The following is a 19,807-nucleotide window of genomic DNA, read 5'->3' as shown; positions in this document are numbered from 1 at the left end:
CACCCTCAAGTAATGCTAGAGCACAGTTCATCCACATTTAACTCCTGTAGGCAATGTGCAAGAGTCAGGCCTGACTTCCCGAGTTGCAAGGAAAGCAAAAGCCTTAAATCTGTGGAGTGTTTTGATCCCCAAGACCAGGAGGCCACAAGAAAGGCAGGTGGCACAAAAACATAAATAACCTTGGGTGGTATAGTGCATGTTTCAGGCTGTGGCACTAAAACCACATCTATTACATCTGGTATTGGTGACTACACTGGGCAATGAACAAAGGCCCAAAGTTGGTAGACTGCACCTCCCTGACAGTCAGTACTCTCATTTTGTACAGTGAATGAAAACTGCCAATCCTCAGGGCTGTAGGCAGTGGCCTACTGAGGCTGCCTCCAGTTTAGTCTGAGCTCAGCTATAGCATGTATGAAAGACACAGCAAATGGATCATCATTCTTTATCTGTCTATGATCCTCAACATTGCGGCCATTTCTCTAAGAGGTATAAGGAAAAAAGTGTTTTCTGTCTTGCAGGCCAGATTTTGGATGCTGCTATGGCTTGAACATTTTTCTTGAAGAATCAATAGCCTAACTCTGCTGATACTTTCATTGGGTTTTTTTTTCCCCCCAGGGGCTCTGCCAGATAAAGGAGACTTGTTTCAGGACCCTGCCATGGATCAGGAAATTGAGAAATTGTAAGTGGAATTGCCTAAACTAGGAGGTAAAGCAACAGATTAAAGGTAGCATGCTAAAGAAGAGTGGAATAAAGTACTGTCTTATTCCTCTGCTCTACTACAAAACAATAGAGCTAAAAGAGCAACCTGAACAGGAAGAGCTTCTTTCTTTGTGGTGCCTCAATGCAATTAACAAAATCCTTACAAAAAGTCTTCAAAAGCAGAGGGGAAGAGTGTGACTCAAAGAGGGATCTAGAGGAAGCAGCATTCTCTAATGAATAGGGAAATTTTGTTTGGATGGTGAAAAGTAGGAGTGTTGGAAGGAACAAGATCAGCCCAGAAGATATGTTTAAATAGAAGATTCACATAGTGAGTCTGGGAGGTACAATGTATTCCCCCTCTATGTTGTGAACATCTTTCCATCCCTGTGCTAGTTTTAAGTCTTTCTCACAGAGTTCACTCCAAGAGTGCTGCAGTAGAAGTTTTTGCAACATGCTGCTTAGCATATTTCTTTTCTCTTTCAGGGTAGCTCAGGTTTCAGGGCTTTCTGTCTCTGGTCCTGCCAGCTCCAGTGCAGACACAGCAAATATGCCAGCTCGTAATTCACCCAGGATTAACTCACCTTGGAAACCTCTACACCATCGTCGAAAAATGGATGCTGAGAGTGAAGGCTCCAATGAAGAGACAGACTCCTCTGAAAATTGAAGGTTTTGAGGGTGGGGACCATTCCCATCTTGGGCTTCTCCAGAATCCACTGGAGGAACAGCACCTCCTCCCAGAGCATCTGCTCTAACAATGGGTTCTGTCTATATCAGCAGTGTGTGTTGCTGTGCTAATCCCCAGTGCTGGGTTCACCCATCTCTTCCCAGGAACAACTTGCCTTTTTCTTAGCTCCAAATCCGTGCAGGAATAGTGCCTCTGCAGAAGCCATTTACAGCTACAGTTATGCTTCCCCCTGCTGGCAGGCAAGACAAGCCAGCAGCCGCCAGCTCTGCCACCGCTTGGAACCAGCCGGGTATGCTCTCACCGGGGCGCTCCCTCCCACTTGCGCAGTTCAGCAGGTGCTGAAGCCGCGGGAGTGCTAGTACAGGCCGCTTGCCAGTGATCTGTTGTGTAGCTCTGCTCAGATGTTGGCCCAGATAACAGAATGGTTAAATCGCCAGCAGCAGCTCTGCACTTCTGTTCCATTATTATTCCCAGTAAAGCTGCATCTGCATATGATCAAAGGTAAGGAAATTCCTGAAGTTCCTAAAAAAGGGACGCTTAGATATTGCCATGCTACCTGTCTCTGCTTTGTGCTTTCTCCTCCATGTGTCCAAGACTTGCCAAAGCAAATACAGCAAATAAGCTAGATTGCAGTAAGTACTGCATGGTGCTGTCTGGCTCCGCTGCTCTACTAAGTGCCCTTCTGTGAAGTCTCCCCATCCCTCTAACAGCATATTATGGTCATTTGGAAAAGTGAATTTCAGAGGATTTGGAGAAGAGGGATAGGGTTGTTAAATTCCTTGGCCACAGGTCGTATGGCTTGCAAGCATATAGAGCACCTACTGGGGCTAGGTGGGCAGAAGCACTAAGGGAAAAGGAAGCAGTCATCAAATGAGATAAAGCTGGGTTTTTTTGTAAATATTGGTATTGTTGGAGCAGCAGTGTAGCCCTTAAAACTACAATAAGAAGTAGCATCACATTGCATTAATGGCAACCAACTCAGCAGTCTAAACCTCCACAGACCCAAACGCTTTGTCTAGCCCAGCTCCTGCACCCCAGCTTGCATAGACTCGTTATTTTGGGGGGAACTTCAGTTTCTCATGCTTCTTTGGGAGCCTCCTTGCTCCTCCTGGTCATAAAGTGCTACAGGACAGGCCACCAGGGCTGGTAACCCAAAGCTTGTAGCAGGGTAATTTATTTATTGTAAATTAAATTATTTATTCTCTGTGCATTCTGTCCCAGCTTGGTGAGTGGCTGTGACAGCCTGGCAATAAAGCACGCTGTGTCAGGCCTCTGCTATGTCTTGGGTCTTCTGGGCTGCCCCAGCCCCTCCTCAGGGGCGGGAGGGTATCAGGTGGGCAGGACCAGTGGAAGGCCCCGGCATCTTCCAAGGCCCCAGGAACCCCGCCCCTCGGCCGGGGAAGGTGCCGCCCAACCCCTGAGTGCCTGGACTGCCACCACACCCTGCAGCCATAGGGCAGCCACACCGCTGCTCCCTGCAGCCCCAGCCTGCTGTGCGTATTGTGACATTGCCACAACTGGGTCAGGAAGACCCAACCCTTACCCCCCCCCCTCATGCCCCACCAAAATGAAACATCAGCACAGAGTAGCTGAGTAGCTGCTGCAGCCCCTCAACTGGACAGGAGAGGTGAAACCCATGCCAGCCTCTTCCCAGTCGCAGACAGAAGGCTCCAGAACAAACAGCCCCAGCCTCTCTTTTGCTAACAGTGTGTAACAAGCCCTTTCCCACCCTTCTTACTATCTAGTCCTCAACACCATAGTTCAAGGAAGAGAAAAGCACTCTTGTTAAAACCAGAGACTAAACTGAACAGGATGGAACGTCCTCACTGCTGCATCTCATGCTTAAGTCAGAGGCTCAGTACTTTGATCTGATCCGAAGCTGGGCAACAAAATAAACCAGGGATCCAGTGAATTTCTTTACTTCTTTACCTGGGCCTTTTTTGCTGATGATGTAGTTAGAAGCTAAAAAAATATTCTTTGATTTTTTTTCCCCGCATTCATATATGTTGGTTTAGAAGACAGTAAAAAGGACCAGATCACAGCAAAAGGCAAACCCTGCAAATACAGTGGACTCCACAGCACCATGGATTGGGAGCAGTGATCAGAACAAAAAACAGTCATGTCATATGATGTTCAGAAAAATAGCATTCCCCTTTTCTCTGTCACTTGGTGAGCTAAGGTATGGGCCAAAGAAGGACAGGAGCATTGATGAGGGCAGCCCAGGAGTTCGTGTCATATCTTTTACAGCAATGACGTTAACCCTGTAAGAAGGCCTGTCTCCACTGGCTAGTAGATAGCAGTGGGTATGAGGGCACATTGGATTTTAATAGAGTGGAATCCAGAGATATTAGAAAGCATCCTGGGCACAGCCATGTCCTGACCCCCTCCGCTTACCTTCTCCCCTCCCCACCCAACCCAGACAAATAAGACAATCCTGTGGAGTTTACTCCAGGCAAAGGTGGCATCAGTGCCTCTTGCTGGCTTCCCCTTGCAGTCCCTGGGTCATCAATATGAACCGTAACGATCCTAGGGAGGAAACAGACAGAGACACCTTGCTACAACACCTTTGTGCAAAATCCAGAGACAGATAACAAGAAACTGGGGGGTTTGGTATTTTAATGCAGTGTGAGGTTATTTAGACAGGACACCGTACAAACGCAGAAGGTAAAATGACCTTGACTTCTAGAATTCTGCCTGGAATTTGTGCGAGAAGGTGTATCTGACATGACAAGGTGTCCTGTGCAGCAGGAGGGTAAGGCTTGCCAAGTTCACTGGCCCCTGCAATTGCTCAGCTATTGTACAGCAGTCAACAGCTACAAAAGACAGGTGTCTTCCTGGGACTTCCCATATAATTTGAGAAGATAGTGATAATTCCAATGGAAGCAGGTTATGGTGAAAGCCCCTGAACATGACAACAGCCTTTCTCAAGTTGCCATAATGTAAACTCACCTGAAGGGAGTTCATCACCCCATTGGCCAGGACAGCCATCTTGCCAGCAACTGATTTCACTCCTTGCTTGAATTGTGCAATGTCAGCTGCAGGCAGGACATTTCCAATAGACACACCACCTACAAGAATCAGGAGGACTTAGCCCAGAGTCCCTCAGCTCCAGAAAGCACCCTGATCCCCTCCAGTTTAGGTCTTCCAAAGCTGCCCCCTTCCTCAACCCACTGAGTGCTAACAAACCTGAGTGCACATTGTCAGCCTCTCCAAACAGGTCTGCGGAGCTGATGGCACTGCTGCCTGAGAGCTGCTGCAGTCGGGATCTGGCTTCATACTGCAGCAGAAAACAAAACAAAAATGTTGTATAGGAAGAGAACAAAGTAGGACCTGTGCAAACAGGAGGAGGTTAAGCCAGAGCTGTACCAGTGTAAGCACTGTGGAATGCATCTACCTCAGCATCTGCCTCCCGCCCGAAAAACATATCTGAAGAGATAGCTTTAGCCCCAGCAAACTTCTGCCGAGCTTCATTGGATTCCACCATGGATGGCCTGTTCTCAATCTCCCGCCTACTGGTGGGTCTGAGGAAACAAAAGGAGACATCTCATATTAAGCTCACCAACACAGTAAAGAATCAAGACTTCTGTCTCAGACCTCATCTAACCAAAGGAAAGCAAGTCATCCTTAAGTATTAGTTGCACTGGGGCTCTCCTCTCCCCATTTCAGGGGGGTGTCTCAGCACTCAACGACCACAAAGCTGTGTAAACTTACAGACATGACAGGCAAAGAAGTGTCCGAGGACCTTTCACTCGAGGCCTTTTTTCTTGGGCTTGTCTGTGCCTCTGCAAGTCATTTTCTACAGCAGGAGGCTCCTGCTACAGCAGCATCTATGCCACAGCTCCCACACTTATCCTCTGTTCCCTACACAAGGGCACAAGGTACACTAGCAGTGGCAAGCACTTTACCTCTCTGAGACTGGCCGAATGCTGGAAACGGTCACCTCTGGTTCCTCCTCTTTGTCCATACCCCATGAAGAGTCCGTTTCCCATCGTGAGCCAAATGCATCTTCGAATGAGAAGGGACTGTATTTGTACCTAGGTACCAAAAATAGGTAATTTATGCCAGACATAAAATTCAGGAATAAGCAAAGACTACACTAAATCTAAGTCTTACTTGGGGGGTCCGGATGTGAAGCTACCACCATCTTCAAACAAGTCCAATTGGGAACGGGAAGATTTTGCTACCAGCGGCGTCTCTTGTTCAATTACTTGCATCTCAGACATCACCGAGTGTGAAACAGAACTAGCACAACAAACAGGCAGAGTCAGGGCTGATGGGTCTGACAGCATCTAGTCCCTACAACCAGTCTGCCTCAAAACTGAATCTGGCCTTCACAGGCAGGGCAGGTAATATAAGTTTTGAAAGAGAATTGGGGGATGTCAGCCCCCTTCACCACTTATCTATGCTCCTTCAGAAGTCTTGAGCTACCTTCTTCAAGGAAGGATCCTGCAGGGGGGCACCTGTCAAGTAGCAGGGCTCTAGTGCTAGACACTGACAGGCCACACATATCTGTGGAAAAGCTCAAATGAGAACTAGAACCTTTGAACTGATTCTCTATTCCTTCTGGGGCCCAAAGCCTTTTCAGAGAACAGCATATGAGCACTTTAACTCATCTCCTTATCTATTACAAGAGCAAACTACTGACTTCAAGAAACTTTTCCAGAGCAGGGTACTTTCAAGACACCTGTCTATACTATACCATCTACAGCCAAGTACCTTCTGGATACCAATCCCATGCCCAGCCTCTCTGCTTGTTCACGTTTCTTCCCTTCGAGGTTCTGGAGTTTCTTCTCTTCCTTCTTGCGATCAATCTGCAGTTCCTGATAAGCCAGTCGCATTGAGGTGACTCTAAGGGAAAGAGCCATGGTGGGTGCCAGCTCATTACCCTCCCTTGCTGCCCGTGTTGTAGAAGAACAATGGTTAAATAACCCCAACCACTTTTCAAAACAGCCACTTTTCACAGCAGCTCAGCCAAAAATCCTTGAACAAAAGCTATTGCTCGTTTTACCATCTCCTCCGCTGGGATTCAAGTCTTCTTTGGCTAACCATGATTTCCTTACTGTAAGCATCACAGTGTCTGTCTTCTCCCCACCCCTGCATCCAGAATGATCCATCCAGTTCAGCCTTTGGCATTTTCAGTCCCATCCAAAGGTGAATGGAAACACACAATACACAAGTATCTGCTCCCTACGCTCTTCCAGGAATGCTAATTTGAATAAAATACAGCAGTATAACCTGTGCCCTGCTGCAAGGGCCATACTAGCATACAGCTACTGCTCTTCCTCTCATGCAGTATGTTCTGTAGTCACATTTGGTGGTCCTGGGGTGAACAGCATTAACCTCACACTACTTCTGCCTTAGGTATGCAAGGTACCCATCCCAAACAGGGCACTTACATCGACTCCTCGGCTTGTTTCCTGGACTCCGCTGCCTGCTGCTCCCTCAGCTGTTCTGCCACCTGGGCTTGCCGCTCAATCTCACTGAAGCTCTGGCTGCTGACTTTCTGGGCTCCAAGACCTTTTTTTGCACCCAGCTTAAAAACAAGAACAAAATCCTGTGAATTCTTCATCCTAGATTGTTCATTGTAGAAGAAAACCTGAATCCTACTTCTTGCTGCACCAGTGAGGCCTTCAGTCTCCCTGTCATCCAAGAGTTAATCCATCAGTGGCCAGCACTTAGAGATAACCTCATATGCTTCAGACCACAACCAGTAATGATAATTTTTTTTACAGTAATATACAGGCTGCTTAAGGTCTCCTTTCCCCAAAGCAGATCTCTACGGCTTTGTTAAGCAGAAAGCAAGAATCAGGGAAAGGACAGCAGAAATGCAAGACATGCTTTACCTCCCCTCCATAAAAGAGCTCAGACATACCCCTTTCTTGGCAGCTCCCGGCTTCTTCTTTCCAATGAGGGAGGATTTAAGTTCTGCAAAAGGAGGGAAGTAGCAAATAAGCAGATGGGAATTAATTTAAGAGACCAAAATTAGACAGCAACCCACATGAACATCCACCACAGTCCAGCTGCAGTAGCGTCCAGGGCACACCATGCATCTTCACATCAAAAGCCTGGGTGATTTCACCCAGGTAAGAAAGTTGCACGTAGAAGCTCCACCAGTTGCAGGCTGGTAGCCTAAAGAAGCATGTCCATTTCTGGAGCAACTTATAATTGAATTAAGAACTGTGAATATCTCCTCTGAGTGTTATGCAGCAGGTACCAGGGTAGTTCGAGAAAGACTAGGTTTATCTCATACACAAATTCAAGAAAATGCAGCTTCAGAGGCATGTGAAGGTCAGAGTCTCACCAATGCCTTAGGGACAAAGCAGCAAGAACTCTCAAGTTGTGTTTACATGAACATACAAAAACAAATGGACCTAAAGTGCAGCAAGCTGTAAAAGCAACAGGTTCCCCAACACCTTGCACTTGTCACTCTTGAGGGCATGCCACACTTGTAAAACCAGATAAGGGCCAGCCAAGCAGCAGATGTCTGGGGAAGTCTAAGAACAAAGCAGAGAGGGACTGCCCAAAGCATTTTCCAGCTTCCTATAGGTAAGTCCAAAATCTTTTACTGCCCTTTTTGGGCTTTTATTTTGTGTGAGTGTGTGTGTGTCTCCTGACTTTCTACAGCCACATGACTTTTGTTAGCCCATAAGTTATTCTTGACACATTTTCTCTTACCTTTTCTAGTCTTATGATAAGTCTTTTTAAAAAAGGCGATTCAAAACATTCACACTATCTGAAACTGTTTTCCACTTCCTGTTCCTAACACTTGAATCGAGGTTGTTTGGGTTTACGTTTGGAGATTTTTATATTTCAGGAAACATTTAACAGAAATGTTAATACAGTCTCTTTACAGATACGACATATCTGGTTTAGATCTCAGTACAACAATATAAGCTTTGTCTTGTTCTCTCTCTCTAAGTACAGGAAGCTAAAGTTAGAATTGAAGGCAGAATCTCAGGAGGGGCAAGCAGAGTTGTCACAAGCAGCCAGCGCAGGCCAGCTGTTAGCCAGTTACCTCCAGCAGGAGCGGCCCCTTGTGTTGACAGATACACGGACATGTCTGAGGAAGAGACGTAAAACATGGGGAATGAACAGACACTTGAGGACACAGGCTTTCCACCCAGAATGAACCCACTGTGGGCTAGGAGCATGCTCTCAATAAGGGAAGAAGCTCCAGCTAGATCTTCTGTGTGCAGCCAGGATAGTAATGGCAGGGGAGAATTAGATACAAATCCCTATTATTCTGAAAACTAAAAATTCATTTGCCTCCAAAGGTTCTGTGGGGAAACAAATAAAAAAAAACCAGCCACGTGGCCCTGATCACCCAAGTCCTAGATATGCAAGTGGCAAGTTTTGTCCAAAGCTCAAAACCAGGAAAACATACTTTTGGGAAAGCAACAGCTTTGAACTCAATTATCCAAACGAGGAAGAAACCTCCAGAAAACTGTGACTTGGTTTTGGGCTTCAGGAACATCCTAAGTACTGGCTCAACAGGGAGATAAGCTTGTTTAGGCATTCTGGAAACTGGCTCATTGTTTCCAACTTCACTGAGCTTACTACTGAGCAGTGGGTATAAGAGCAAGACTGATCTGAGAGTGAAGAGTCTTACCTAGAGGAGCCTTAGGAGATGTGCTCAACAAGTCAATAGATGGACCTTGGCTGGGATCTGTGGGCACAAAACCAGAAGAGAACATTCAGCAGATTGATTCTCAACCCTTTTCTTTCCAGTATGTTCACAGCTGCAATACATCTCTCCTAGCTCCTCTGCCCCCACGTATAAATCCAGTTACAGCTTGAAATATGCAATTTCCCAAGCAAAACAACTTTATGTCTCCACAGAGCAAATTATTCCTTCTGCAGTGTTCTTAACACAGTACAAGAAAGCAAACACTCTGCAGGGAAATATACAAAGCTGTTACAAATTACAGCTATGCCCCCAGGTTCTTGGTTTCCTTGTCCTTCACCCTAGAAATTTTTCAGTCCTATGTCATTTTCAGACCCAACAAATTCAAGAGGTAGAGAAGAATGTTTAGACAAATAACATCTGAAAGCAGGGAACTGAGCCCAAACGGAGTAGTGTTTTTAGAAGTCTCCACTAATTTAACTAAACATCATAAGAGTGTGTAGAACTTCCACTCCTTCAGGCCTGAACCAAAGGATAAGTTCAGCCCTTCCAACAGTGGTACAGAACTGTATTCTCCTGGAAATGAAGACAGGTTCTTGGAAAAATTATTCAGTAAAGAACTCACTCGAAACTTCACTGCCTTCTGGTGACTTTGCTGCTTTTTCCATCTCTGGAGAAGACTCTGCAGGATTCTGGCTAGCATCTGCTACATCCCAGGTACTGGAAGACTGCAAGGAGATACTCATTCTAGTTACTTCCAGAAGATGAATGAACCAAACAATCCTGAATTTACTACAGGTTTAGTGACCTGTACTCAATTTTAGGCCAAAGGAAACTTATTCCAAACTTCAGACTATGCCTTCCTTGAACATAACATATGGACAAGTCCACATTCCCTTAGCAGGGACAAAAATGAAAACAACAAAAAGGAAGCTAAGCTGAATGTAAGGCCAGGAGGAATGACAGAATCATTTGACAAGCTGGCTAATGTGTGGACTTCCCAGGTGAAAGGAAACAAGTTTAAATCTGGGAGAACATGTGAATGAGTTTTCCTGGAAAAAGTTCAGCTCCACTTCCACTGTCTCTATTTGCCATACAGCCAATTCCGGCATTACCTGAGAAAGTCTGCCTGGCATGGTGCAATTGCCCAAATCCAGTTTACCAGGGTCTGTGCACTGAAAAGTTTCTTTTAAACCAGAAGTTCAAAGTAATAGCTTTGCTAGTCCTTGCTTTAACTGTACAAAGAAAGTAAGCATTAACAAAGCACACAAAGCATCTTCCAGGGCATAGGTGGTAGCTTTGAGTTCTTGAAACTAAAGATGGTCTCAAAAACAAAGGACATGGATGGATATTACAGGGACTGTTCAGATCTGTGACTATGTCCCAGGCAGATGACTGAATCTGACTTCCTCCACATTACTACTGATTAATTATACAATTTAGAGTTTTCCAAGCTAAGTGGGACTGCTCCTGGTTGAACAGCTGGCTATTGGAGAGCTATTAAGGCTGCCTGGTTTAGCCAGCTCTTCTCACCTGTGTGTGCTCCATGAAGAAATCAGCATCACTCTTCTCAGGGGAGTGCCCAGGGGCTCCACTCAGTCCATCTATAAGCAGCTGAAGAGAGGAGAGGGTAAAAAGAAGGTATCCTCCAAGACTCAGCATCCAGCACTACCCATCTAGCACTCCAGAGCTCTCAGACCTACCTCAGTGCCGTACTTGGCCATGGCAGCACTTGCCAGCTGCCGGATCTTCTCCCTGTACATCTGGGCAGCTCGACTGTTATATTTAGCATTGGCATCTGTGGTGGTACAGCCGTGCTGGCGGAAGAAAGCAGTCTGAAAAGAGAGGAATATTCAGTCTCTGACTGCTAGATCATACTCAAGCAAGCACTAGACAAACTCAACAGAAAAAGAAAACTTCCCAGAGACAGAGGATGAAAATCTGAGAACACAGCATAAACTAACCATTCATTGATCAGCTTTCTACAAGAAATCTCACTCCAGGGGCATATGAAAATCATCCTCCTTCTCTACAGAGATGATTCTGAGTCACAAAGCTGAGCATGAGCTTTCAAACTGATCAGTGTTGTTAACTTCTATCATTTAAGAAGGCTATGCCTCTCATTTAAATGAGGTGCAAAAAAATGAGAAATCTGAAAACAACACATGCAAAGGTCCCAGTCTGATGTCCACGCACACTTGACAAATTCCCCCCTCCATTACACATTTCAGGTCAGACTGGTACCAAGAAAGCCATACAAAGGAAAAAAAAAAACCGAGAAACAGAGGATGTGGATTAGCAAGAGGGAAAGCAAGCAAAATGCCTACAGAGGCTCCTCACCGCGTTGGCATTACTGCCCACTTGCATACACCTCAGCTGGAACCAGTTCCAGTTAGAATCCAACTCTGTGGACCTGTGTGAGAACCAATTATTTCTATTAATAAAGACCAGGCAAACCAAATGCAAAACTGAGCTCTGGCCTAAAATGGTGAGATATCTCACCACTATTCCAAAGTGCAGGAGGCAAAGGTGGAAAGAACATCTCGGGAATTTCTTTGCTCCTCTAAAAAATTAATTTCAACTTTTAAGTGAGAAAAAAGACCAGCTTTTATCTAAATTTTGAGGATCTCTCCCTTGTACTGCTTGTTTAGAGGGCAGAGCTTGAGCTAGGAAAGCACAGCCAAGAACTTTCATTCTACATGTGATCTCGCCACAACACGAGAGACTCATATTCAGCCCGTCCGTCAGGTTAGGCCAAAACACGTGACAAAGCAACCGAGACTACGTCCAAGTAAAGCTAAGGGACACAGAGTGTCTCATACCAGTTACTCAACTTCTCTCCTAACAAGTAAAGGTCACAGTTCTCTTAACTTAAAATGCTAATTTTTACAAGTACTGAAAACAAGAAGTAGGCTGAAAAGCCAACACCGTCTTCCCCATTAGGCTGATACCAAAAAGATTAAACAATATTCCTCCGTTTGCCTTGCTCAGCATTACGAAAAATTATGTACACCACACTGCTGCCTTACTGGCGAGATTCATGCACCGCTCTCGTCTCTCTTCCTAAAATGCCAAGTCCAAATAGCGTTTCTGCAAGGTTAGCGAAAGCAACATGTCGAGGTTCCACTTGAGGTGCTTTGGAAACTCCATTTTGGAAGTGCTGAGTGACCCAGAACCTCCCGCGAGCAAGCCTCGTAACCCCCGAGGTGATGGCTCCGCGATAATGCTTCCCCTCCCGATCCCTCCGTACCCCCACCCGAGGCGGGGCGGCTGCTCCAGGCGTGCCGGCGGTACCGCTCCCCACGCACCTGATGAAGCTGAGGTGTACGCCTAGGGACCTGTGGACGCCGGAGCAGTCGATGCACAGGAAGACCCCGTAGGTGATACTGGCCCAGCTCGGGTTCTTGGCGCCGCAGTCGAAACACGACTAAAGCGAAGGCAGAGGGACAGCCAGGTTGAAGCGACTGCTCTGCCGCTCCGCCACCCCCTGCACAGCTCGGCGGCCCCGGCCGCTCTGCCCAGGCGCTCCCCAAGGGCCCCTGCCCGGCCGCCCTAACAGCCGCCGCAGCGCGGCCCGGAGCCCACCGGGGCCCAGTCGGAGCGCAGTCCGCGGCCGCAGAGCAATAGCCCGGCACAGACAATCCGGCGGACCCCGGCCACTCCCCGCTACCTTGTTGGCCGGCGCTGCCCGAAGGCGCTTGAAGAGGGTCTGGATCTCCGTCTTGCTCGGCTCCGCCGCCATGATCTCTCCTTCCCAGACACCCCCGCGAGTACGGCAGCTGGCCGGGCCCAATTGGCGCCGCGGCCGCGGTAGAGCCGTGCTGGGCCGGCCCCCCCCGCCGCGTCCGTGGATGTGAAGGGCGAGAAGAGAGCGCGGTCCCTCCTTCCCAGGATGTGGGGCAGCGCCAGCTCCAGATCACCCCGGCCTCTGCGCCGGCTGCACGCCTCGTGGGGGTCATGGTATCGCTCTGCGCACATCGGGCTTTGCACGCCCTGAGAGCCCCATGAGCTCGGAGCGCTTTCGGCAGTCCCAGCGCTGCCGGGGAGCCCTGCTGGCTGTGCCCCAGGACTGTGCTTTGGGGGCCGCTGCGGGCCCGGACCAAGGGAAGGGAGCTTTAGAATAGCAATGGGGCCCTGCCTGCCGTGGGTCATCTCAGAGCAGCGTTTACAGCATCACCTGCTCCAGCAGCCAGCCTCAGGGCACCGGGCACAAACGAACGGGGATTTGGAAATGATTTACAGAACCACAGAATGTCCTGAGTTGGGAGGCACCCACATAGATCACCGAGTCCAACTCCTGGCCCTGCACAGGATATCCCTAAGAGTCATGCCATGTGCCTGAGAACATTGTCATAACACTTCTTGAGCTCCGCCAAGCTTGTGCTGTGACCACTTTCCTGGGCAGCCTGTTTCCAGTGTCCAAACACCCTCTGGGTGATGAACTCTTTTCTAATATCAAACCTAAATCTCCACTGACAACTCTAGGCCTGATAGTGGCCATTAAAGAGAAGAGATCACTACCTGCCCCTACGCTTCCCCTCCTGAGGATATTGAAGACCACGATGAGAGATGAGGTCCTTTCAGTTTCCTCCAGGCTGAAAGACCAAGTGACTTCATCCACACCTGGTATGGCTTCCCCTTCAGACTCTTTTCCATCTTCATAGCCCTGATTTAATCAGGGGCGACATCTCAAGAAGCTCTTACTTTGGCTATGCAGTAAACAAGGAATCATGAGCCAGTAATCAAGGTAGGGAAGTTGTTACTTCAGAGCAAAAATTATGTCAGGGCCCTTAATACTGCTATGTTACCTGCCTAGAAACAGTAGGGTATTGGCTAGAAAGTCATTCAGTTATAATGTAAGAAAAATAGAAAAAATATGGTTGTGCTGTGAGCTAGAAGTCAATGGCATATAGTCGACTTCATGTTTTAGCAAAAAAAAAAAAAAAAGTGACTGCAGAGCAATGAGAGGTTCAGGAGGATGAGAACAACAACAAAAGTTAATCAGTAGCATGGTACTACAGAGATGGAGTGCATTGGGATTTCTTTACCTCTGAAAAGAGGTTGCTCTGCAGCACCATCTTGTCACTAAAAGAAACTCTTAAATGTACTAATATCTGGACAAGACAACTTTTAGTTTAAACTTAAAGGCTTTCTTCACTCATTTCCACAGATGTTAAGGTAGACAATAGAATTCCTTGCAATGGGAACCTAGGACCCCTGGTCTTAGGAAGATACATAAAGTATTGGGACATAGAGATGCAATCAGGAGCAACAGAGTTTTTAAGGGGAAAAAAAAGCCCTGCAGAAAAACCTTGCAGGTTTAGCAGGGTCTTGTGTTCTGGGAATCAGCAAAGCTCCAACTGTATGGTCACAGTGAGACCTGATATGGTAGGCACATGCAGTAAGATGAGAGGCTTCTGGCTGACACATCTGATTGAAGCTGCTCTGAGATGAGTTTCTGAGCTGGATAGTGAAGCCTGATCTGGCCTGACAGAGCTCATTCTTGGGAGCAGTCTTCAGTACTCCCTGGTTTCTGTTGCTTTTATTCTACTACCTTAATGGTGCCTATGTGCCATTTCTGGGATTACACACACATGTGCTGGGGAAGCAATGCAGGTAAAAGTAACTGATAGCATTTTCCTCACAGCTATTTTTAAACAAGTTGAGTTCCCCGATGCCATTCATGGTGCAGCTGTCCTGGCAGTCATACCAGGAGAGCTGATGTAAGGGCTGGCTGCACACCAGGACAGGGAGAACTGTGAGGGGCTGTTCCTGAGGCCAGCAGCCAGGGCCCTCATGGGGCATAGCCCATTCCCACAGTACCTGACCGCAGAGAGCTGGGCAGGCCTGGCATAGCCTGGATTTCACCAAGAATTGAGATAGCTGGGCAAGCTCATGGTGATGAGGTAGCTTGAAGTCAAACTGGGTCAGGATCAGGCCCAGTGATTGCCAGGTGTGTCTGTGATCATAAGGCAAGGCAAGCCTGAGATCAGGCTGATGAACCAGCCTACAGGTTAAGATCAACAAAGCACAGCCAGAGACTACTACTGCTCTAACGTAGCTCAGACAGGGCCTGGGAACTCTGGGCTGAGCTTAAATGCAAACACACCCTCCCCAAACCCCATGGGCAGGGGCTTTGGGCAGAGCTGCAGGGGAGGCTGCTCTGGACAGTGAAGGTCTGTTAGTGCATTCAGGGCCCTGACTGGTGAAGCTACACAAGGGCACGAGAGGGAGTCTCTGGTGCCAGGTTGTGTAAGCTGCATCTTGTGTAGAGGAGGAAGTTCACATGATGAGAGTGCATTGGGAGTGTTTGTGTTCATGTTGGCTGGAGCTGCCTCAACCTGAGTTGCTTGCTCCTGCCCTGTCATCATCAGTTATGTGGTGCTGCTCCCCTTCTCTGCTTGTTTCTTTCTTGTGTTTGGGAATGGGATGGGCATCAGTCAGCAGGCGATGAGCAATTGTATTGTGCATCACTTGTTTTTCTTGGGTTTAATTCCTTTTTTCCTGTTATTATTATATTTTACTTTATGTCATTTATTAAACTGTTCTTATCTCCACCCACCAATTTTATCTTTTTCCAGTTCTCTTCACCATCCCAGTGAGTGGTGTGGGGTTGGTGGCGTGAGATGTGTGATGCTTGGATGCAGGGTTAAATCATGACACAGAGAAATGGCACATGCTCAGGAGGAGCCAAGCAGCCTCAGAGGCCAGTAGGTCAGTGTGTAGGTCAGTGTCACACTTTGTCTCTGCTGGTCTGTGCCAGGAGACCTGGGGACATACAGTGCCAGCTCCTCTCCTCCATGGAGGAAGCACGGTTTCTGTTCACTGCATTGTGCCCTCAGAATGCTTGCTACAGCAAGGTTGCTTCAGCTACTCTACCTCAGCAGGGTCTCTTGCAGGCCTTCAAACCCATGCTGGTTACTCCAGATCCTGGCAAGGCTGCTGATCCTGTCCATCAGTTTTGCATAAAAGCAGCAGGGAGAGCATGCTGCTGGTCTGAGAAAAAATCAGTTTTTTGTTGCCTTTGTCAGTACAGGAAAGGCCTCCTGCTGCTGACTGTTCCCTGTGAATGAGTGCTGTCACTGCACTGTTCTTGCTATTTCCTGCATCTGTTTCTTTTGCATCTCATGTGCTTTAGTGCTGAATTTCTGAGCTCCAAGCTGGCAGCCTGTTCTTTGGCTCTCAGCTTCCCTATCCATCTACATCCCAATGACATCTTCCTCTTTCCTCCTGACTGCTGTGACACCAGACCCTGATTTAGCCTCCAAATCAGAGATCCTCTTCTGTTATCCACCTCTGCCAATAAAAGATAGTTCCCAGCATTATCCAAGGCAGCAAAGGAAAGCAAAGGATGATGACCAGGCATGATCTTGGGAGTCTGCCATACCACCAGGGACACATTTTCAATACAGGAGTCTGGTAATCTAAGGGCATGAGGTTACTGTGGAAGAGCTGGAGAGATTCAGGAGGGAAGTGCTGTGACAGGGATAAAACATGCCCTGAACTTTCAGGCCTGAGCCAAAGGTAAGAAGTGCTTCTCTGTGAGTCTGTCCAAAAGCAGGGTGGTAGAGGGGAAAAAGGGACCCTGCTCTTTTCTCACTGCCCAGCAAAGAACATGGGTGATAGGACTGTGCAGGAGAGACATGAGGTGGCTGAGTCCTCCTCTCCTACTCAGACCCATTGGCCTCTCACACTTTTGTTGAATGAAAAGTTTTGGGAAAGGAGCTGGCCAGTTTAGTAAACTACCCAAAAAGTAATAGGGAGATGTAGTTTCCTGTAGTTCACAATGTTGGGTGGAGTACCAGAAATCTACAATGATGCCTTGGGCAAAGAAGCAATTCCTAACACATATATTTTTTAAATTTTTTTTTCCTCCTCTTTTACTAAGCAGTTCACAGACACTAACTAATCCATGTGATTTCCCTTGGGGATAGCCAGTAACTCTGGAAGAAATCTCTGCTCAGTGTTTCAGGGCAGCCTGGCTATTTTCAGTAGTGGAAGGAGCAAACACAGCCACAAATGGAGGAGAGGAAAACTGAGTAGAAAGCATTCTCACTACAACAAGGGACAGGTTCTCAGCAGGTATGCTCCTTCCCAGCTGAAAGGGAGAGTGTGTAAGAGGATGCTCCTAATTATCTGTGGTTTCAGGGATCATATGGAAAGCTTTTCCTTGGGTTAGGTTAGGTTTCTGTCAAGTCAGCTAAGTGCCCTGCCATGTATTCGCTTGGATTGATGCAAGGGAAGCAGCTGGCTGAGGGTTGTGGCTGACCAGGCTGCCAGTGTGCTGGACTGGGTGTAATTAGTAGCTGCCTCCCTAGGAAAAAGTAAAGCACCAAGGCAGGCAGTCATGTCACTCACTGGCTCCATGCAATGCTTCTAGCAAGATCTAAGAGAAGGCGCTAATACAGTATGTGTACAGTGAATAAAGTTCACAACTTACACAATTTTACTGCAGTCTTGCAAATGTTGAGGTTTGGAGAAAAGCCAGCAAAGGTTGAAGGAACACATAATTTAAGGAACACAACAGATGGGTAATAGTGAGAAGTGTAGTCATGGATGGCTTGCCCTGATTTGGGGTTGTGCTGCAGCCAAAAGGCTGCTCCTGCTGCGCGTGCTGTCCCTTGCACCCACTCTGGGAAGTGGCAGCTGTGGGTTGAGTTGTGTACTGAGCCCTGCTTAAACAGTGATTGTCATTGCATTGCTGAGCTCATCTTGGGCTTGTGCAAGTGCTGAATAAGTAAGGCAAGGGCTACGAAGTCTTGAAAGGGAGAAGAGAGGACTGTCCCTTTCTGCTGTGCCAGACAGCCTTGCTGGGCTGCCAGAAAAACTGCTGCAGTTTGATGGAAAGGGTGATGGGAGTGTAGGGCCAGGACAGGAGTGTGCTGCTCCTGAGTAGTTGTTAAGTGAATGTCTGTGTGTATATACATGAGTATCTTCAGGCTTTGGTTACTCCATTTCCAATATTAAAGTTAAATGTTGATTTGCAAATGTTTGGTAATATTACCTCTGGCCTGGCAGGTGCTTTGGACCTGGGAAGCTTTAGATATGCCCCAAAGTAGGGGTATGCTAGCTGATGTGGCCTGGGGTTTCCTGGATCTGAGGACTAGTTTTAGATCTTGCTGTGGTGGTCTGTTTGGAGATGTTACAGGTGTCCCTGCTGGAAGCAGGCTGTTTGGCAGGGGACAATCACTCAAGTGATGGAAGACATACACATCACACCACATGGAAGCAAGGTGAAAAACTGAGAAATGAGTAGACCCTGAGCTCTCTTCTTTCAAGGGCAGTTGACAGCACAGGCACTAACTTGCCTGAGGTCAGAACCAGCAGGGCTGTCCACCCGTCAGACATGACTCTTCCAAATTTTCAGTAGGTGTGTAATCTCTCTTCCCTGCAGATCACCCCACTCAGGAGTTTCCTAAATAAACTGAATCCCTTTAGTACAGGGACTAGTTGCCTGCAGCCCCTACAAGCATTGGGAGTGTGCCTTAGGCAGAAGACTGACCCATGAAAGAAAGGCAGGCAGAGCTGACCAGAAGACAAGGTAATAAGCAAGGCAAAATGAGAAAGCTCTTTTGAAAACAAAGGATTTTCAGAGTGGAATCACCACTGTCTAACAGGTCACTAGGACTGAAGGATTTGGGTGCAGGGGGAGTAGGTAGCAGTACTTCAGCTCCATAGGTGGCTGCAATGTGTAGAGGGGATGCAGAGCCACTGGTGAAACAAACATTCATAGAATTATGGATGCAGCATTCCTTAGGAACTGTCTGGCACTGTCTGTGGTGAAGCCCTGAAGAGAATCTGAGAGAAAGGGCTACTGTGGTTACAGCTGGGGGCCGTGACTGCTTCAGTGTCAGCCTTCTGCTGCAAGCAGGATCAATAGATTCAGGAAGGAGGTAAAGTCAAAGGGGGAGAGTGGAGGACCTGGAAGAAGACTTCCAGCTGCTTGGACAGAAAGAAAATGCAGGAAGGAAGGGACCACAGGATGTGTAATTAGGACCCAGTGAAAGTGCTGAAACTGAAGAGGAGAGCTTATGGATCCCCACACTAAGGGGGAAGAAGTGTTGAGCACCACTACACCTGTTGAGCTGTCTCAAGCTGCAGCTATAATTGCCTTAAGCTGAGAGACTGATAAACCAGAAACCTCTGCAAGCAGGGTTACTGAATGATGAAAAGCAGGACATGGCCAAAAAATAGATGTGCTGAAAGCCACTGAGGTGATTTGCCTGAAATTTAGTTTGGAAAACTTCACTGGAGCCATGTTGCTTAGTCAAGATGCTCTAAAGATAACTAACCAGTTTCTTCCAGTTACAGAACCTACTTCACCCCCCCGCCCCTTCCCCTCCCTTTCAGCAAGGATTTGTTCATCATCTCATATTAATCCTCTTTGATCTGCTAAGAACCTAGGTAGCTTGGTAAAGTCTCACTCCCTTGTAGCCCTGAGTTTTTCAGCTCCTTGTAGCCTGGACCTGGGCAGGGCTTCATCACACGGTTACAAGTTTTTTGTTGGGTTTTTTTTTTTTTTTTTTTTGGTTGGGTTTTGTTTGTTTGTTTGTTGTTTTGGTTTTTGTTTTTTTTGTTTTGTTTTGGTTTTTTTTTTGGTTTTGGTGCAAGGTCCCTTTGAAGACACTTTGCCTTGTATCATGCCATCTTACTATTCTTGTTTATTTTGCACAACCTTTGCTGCCAGCCTGCAGTGGGTATTTTCCAACCACATTTCCATGGGTCAGGATAGGGGTTTGTGGCACTGGCTTTGTCTCACGTTCAGCCCCATGATCTGTCAGCAGCTGGTCTCAGTGCAG

General features: G+C 47.3%; 2 protein-coding genes across 4 annotated transcripts in view; one reads left to right on the top strand and one right to left on the bottom strand.

The window, feature by feature from the left end:
• Window positions 1-2,592, top strand: part of CSTPP1 (centriolar satellite-associated tubulin polyglutamylase complex regulator 1) — a 79,773-nt gene extending 77,181 nt beyond the window's left edge. The window contains exons 8-9 of the mRNA XM_036384696.2: window positions 616-679; window positions 1,183-2,592. Coding sequence (XP_036240589.1) covers window positions 616-679; window positions 1,183-1,363 — 245 coding nt within the window. The 3' untranslated portion in view covers window positions 1,364-2,592. The remainder of the gene's footprint in view (window positions 1-615; window positions 680-1,182) is intronic.
• A 919-nt stretch (window positions 2,593-3,511) lies between these two features.
• Window positions 3,512-12,796, bottom strand: ARFGAP2 (ADP ribosylation factor GTPase activating protein 2). Of its 3 annotated transcripts, XM_036384671.2 has the most exons (17): window positions 12,679-12,796; window positions 12,317-12,435; window positions 11,349-11,421; window positions 10,712-10,843; window positions 10,542-10,622; window positions 9,634-9,736; window positions 8,994-9,050; window positions 8,400-8,444; window positions 7,257-7,309; window positions 6,781-6,917; window positions 6,101-6,232; window positions 5,498-5,626; window positions 5,290-5,418; window positions 4,779-4,905; window positions 4,571-4,661; window positions 4,334-4,452; window positions 3,512-3,910 (listed from the first exon to the last, which is right to left on the bottom strand). In XM_036384671.2, the coding sequence occupies exons 1-17, from the start codon at window positions 12,748-12,750 to the stop codon at window positions 3,890-3,892; spliced, it is 1,620 nt and encodes a 539-aa protein (XP_036240564.1). In that variant the 5' UTR covers window positions 12,751-12,796; the 3' UTR covers window positions 3,512-3,889. The 3 variants fall into 3 exon arrangements, with proteins under 3 accessions (XP_036240564.1, XP_036240565.1, XP_036240567.1); XM_036384672.2 differs by lacking the exon at window positions 8,400-8,444; XM_036384674.2 differs by lacking the exons at window positions 12,317-12,435; window positions 12,679-12,796 and having other exon boundaries at window positions 11,336-11,418.
• Window positions 12,797-19,807: the final 7,011 nt, after the last annotated feature.

Source organism: Molothrus ater, chromosome 6 (genome assembly GCF_012460135.2).
Source record: "Molothrus ater isolate BHLD 08-10-18 breed brown headed cowbird chromosome 6, BPBGC_Mater_1.1, whole genome shotgun sequence".
In the NCBI taxonomy this organism is placed as follows: Eukaryota; Metazoa; Chordata; class Aves; order Passeriformes; family Icteridae; genus Molothrus; species Molothrus ater.
Note: the sequence above shows the minus strand (reverse complement) of the source record. Positions and strands in the feature narration are given on the sequence as shown.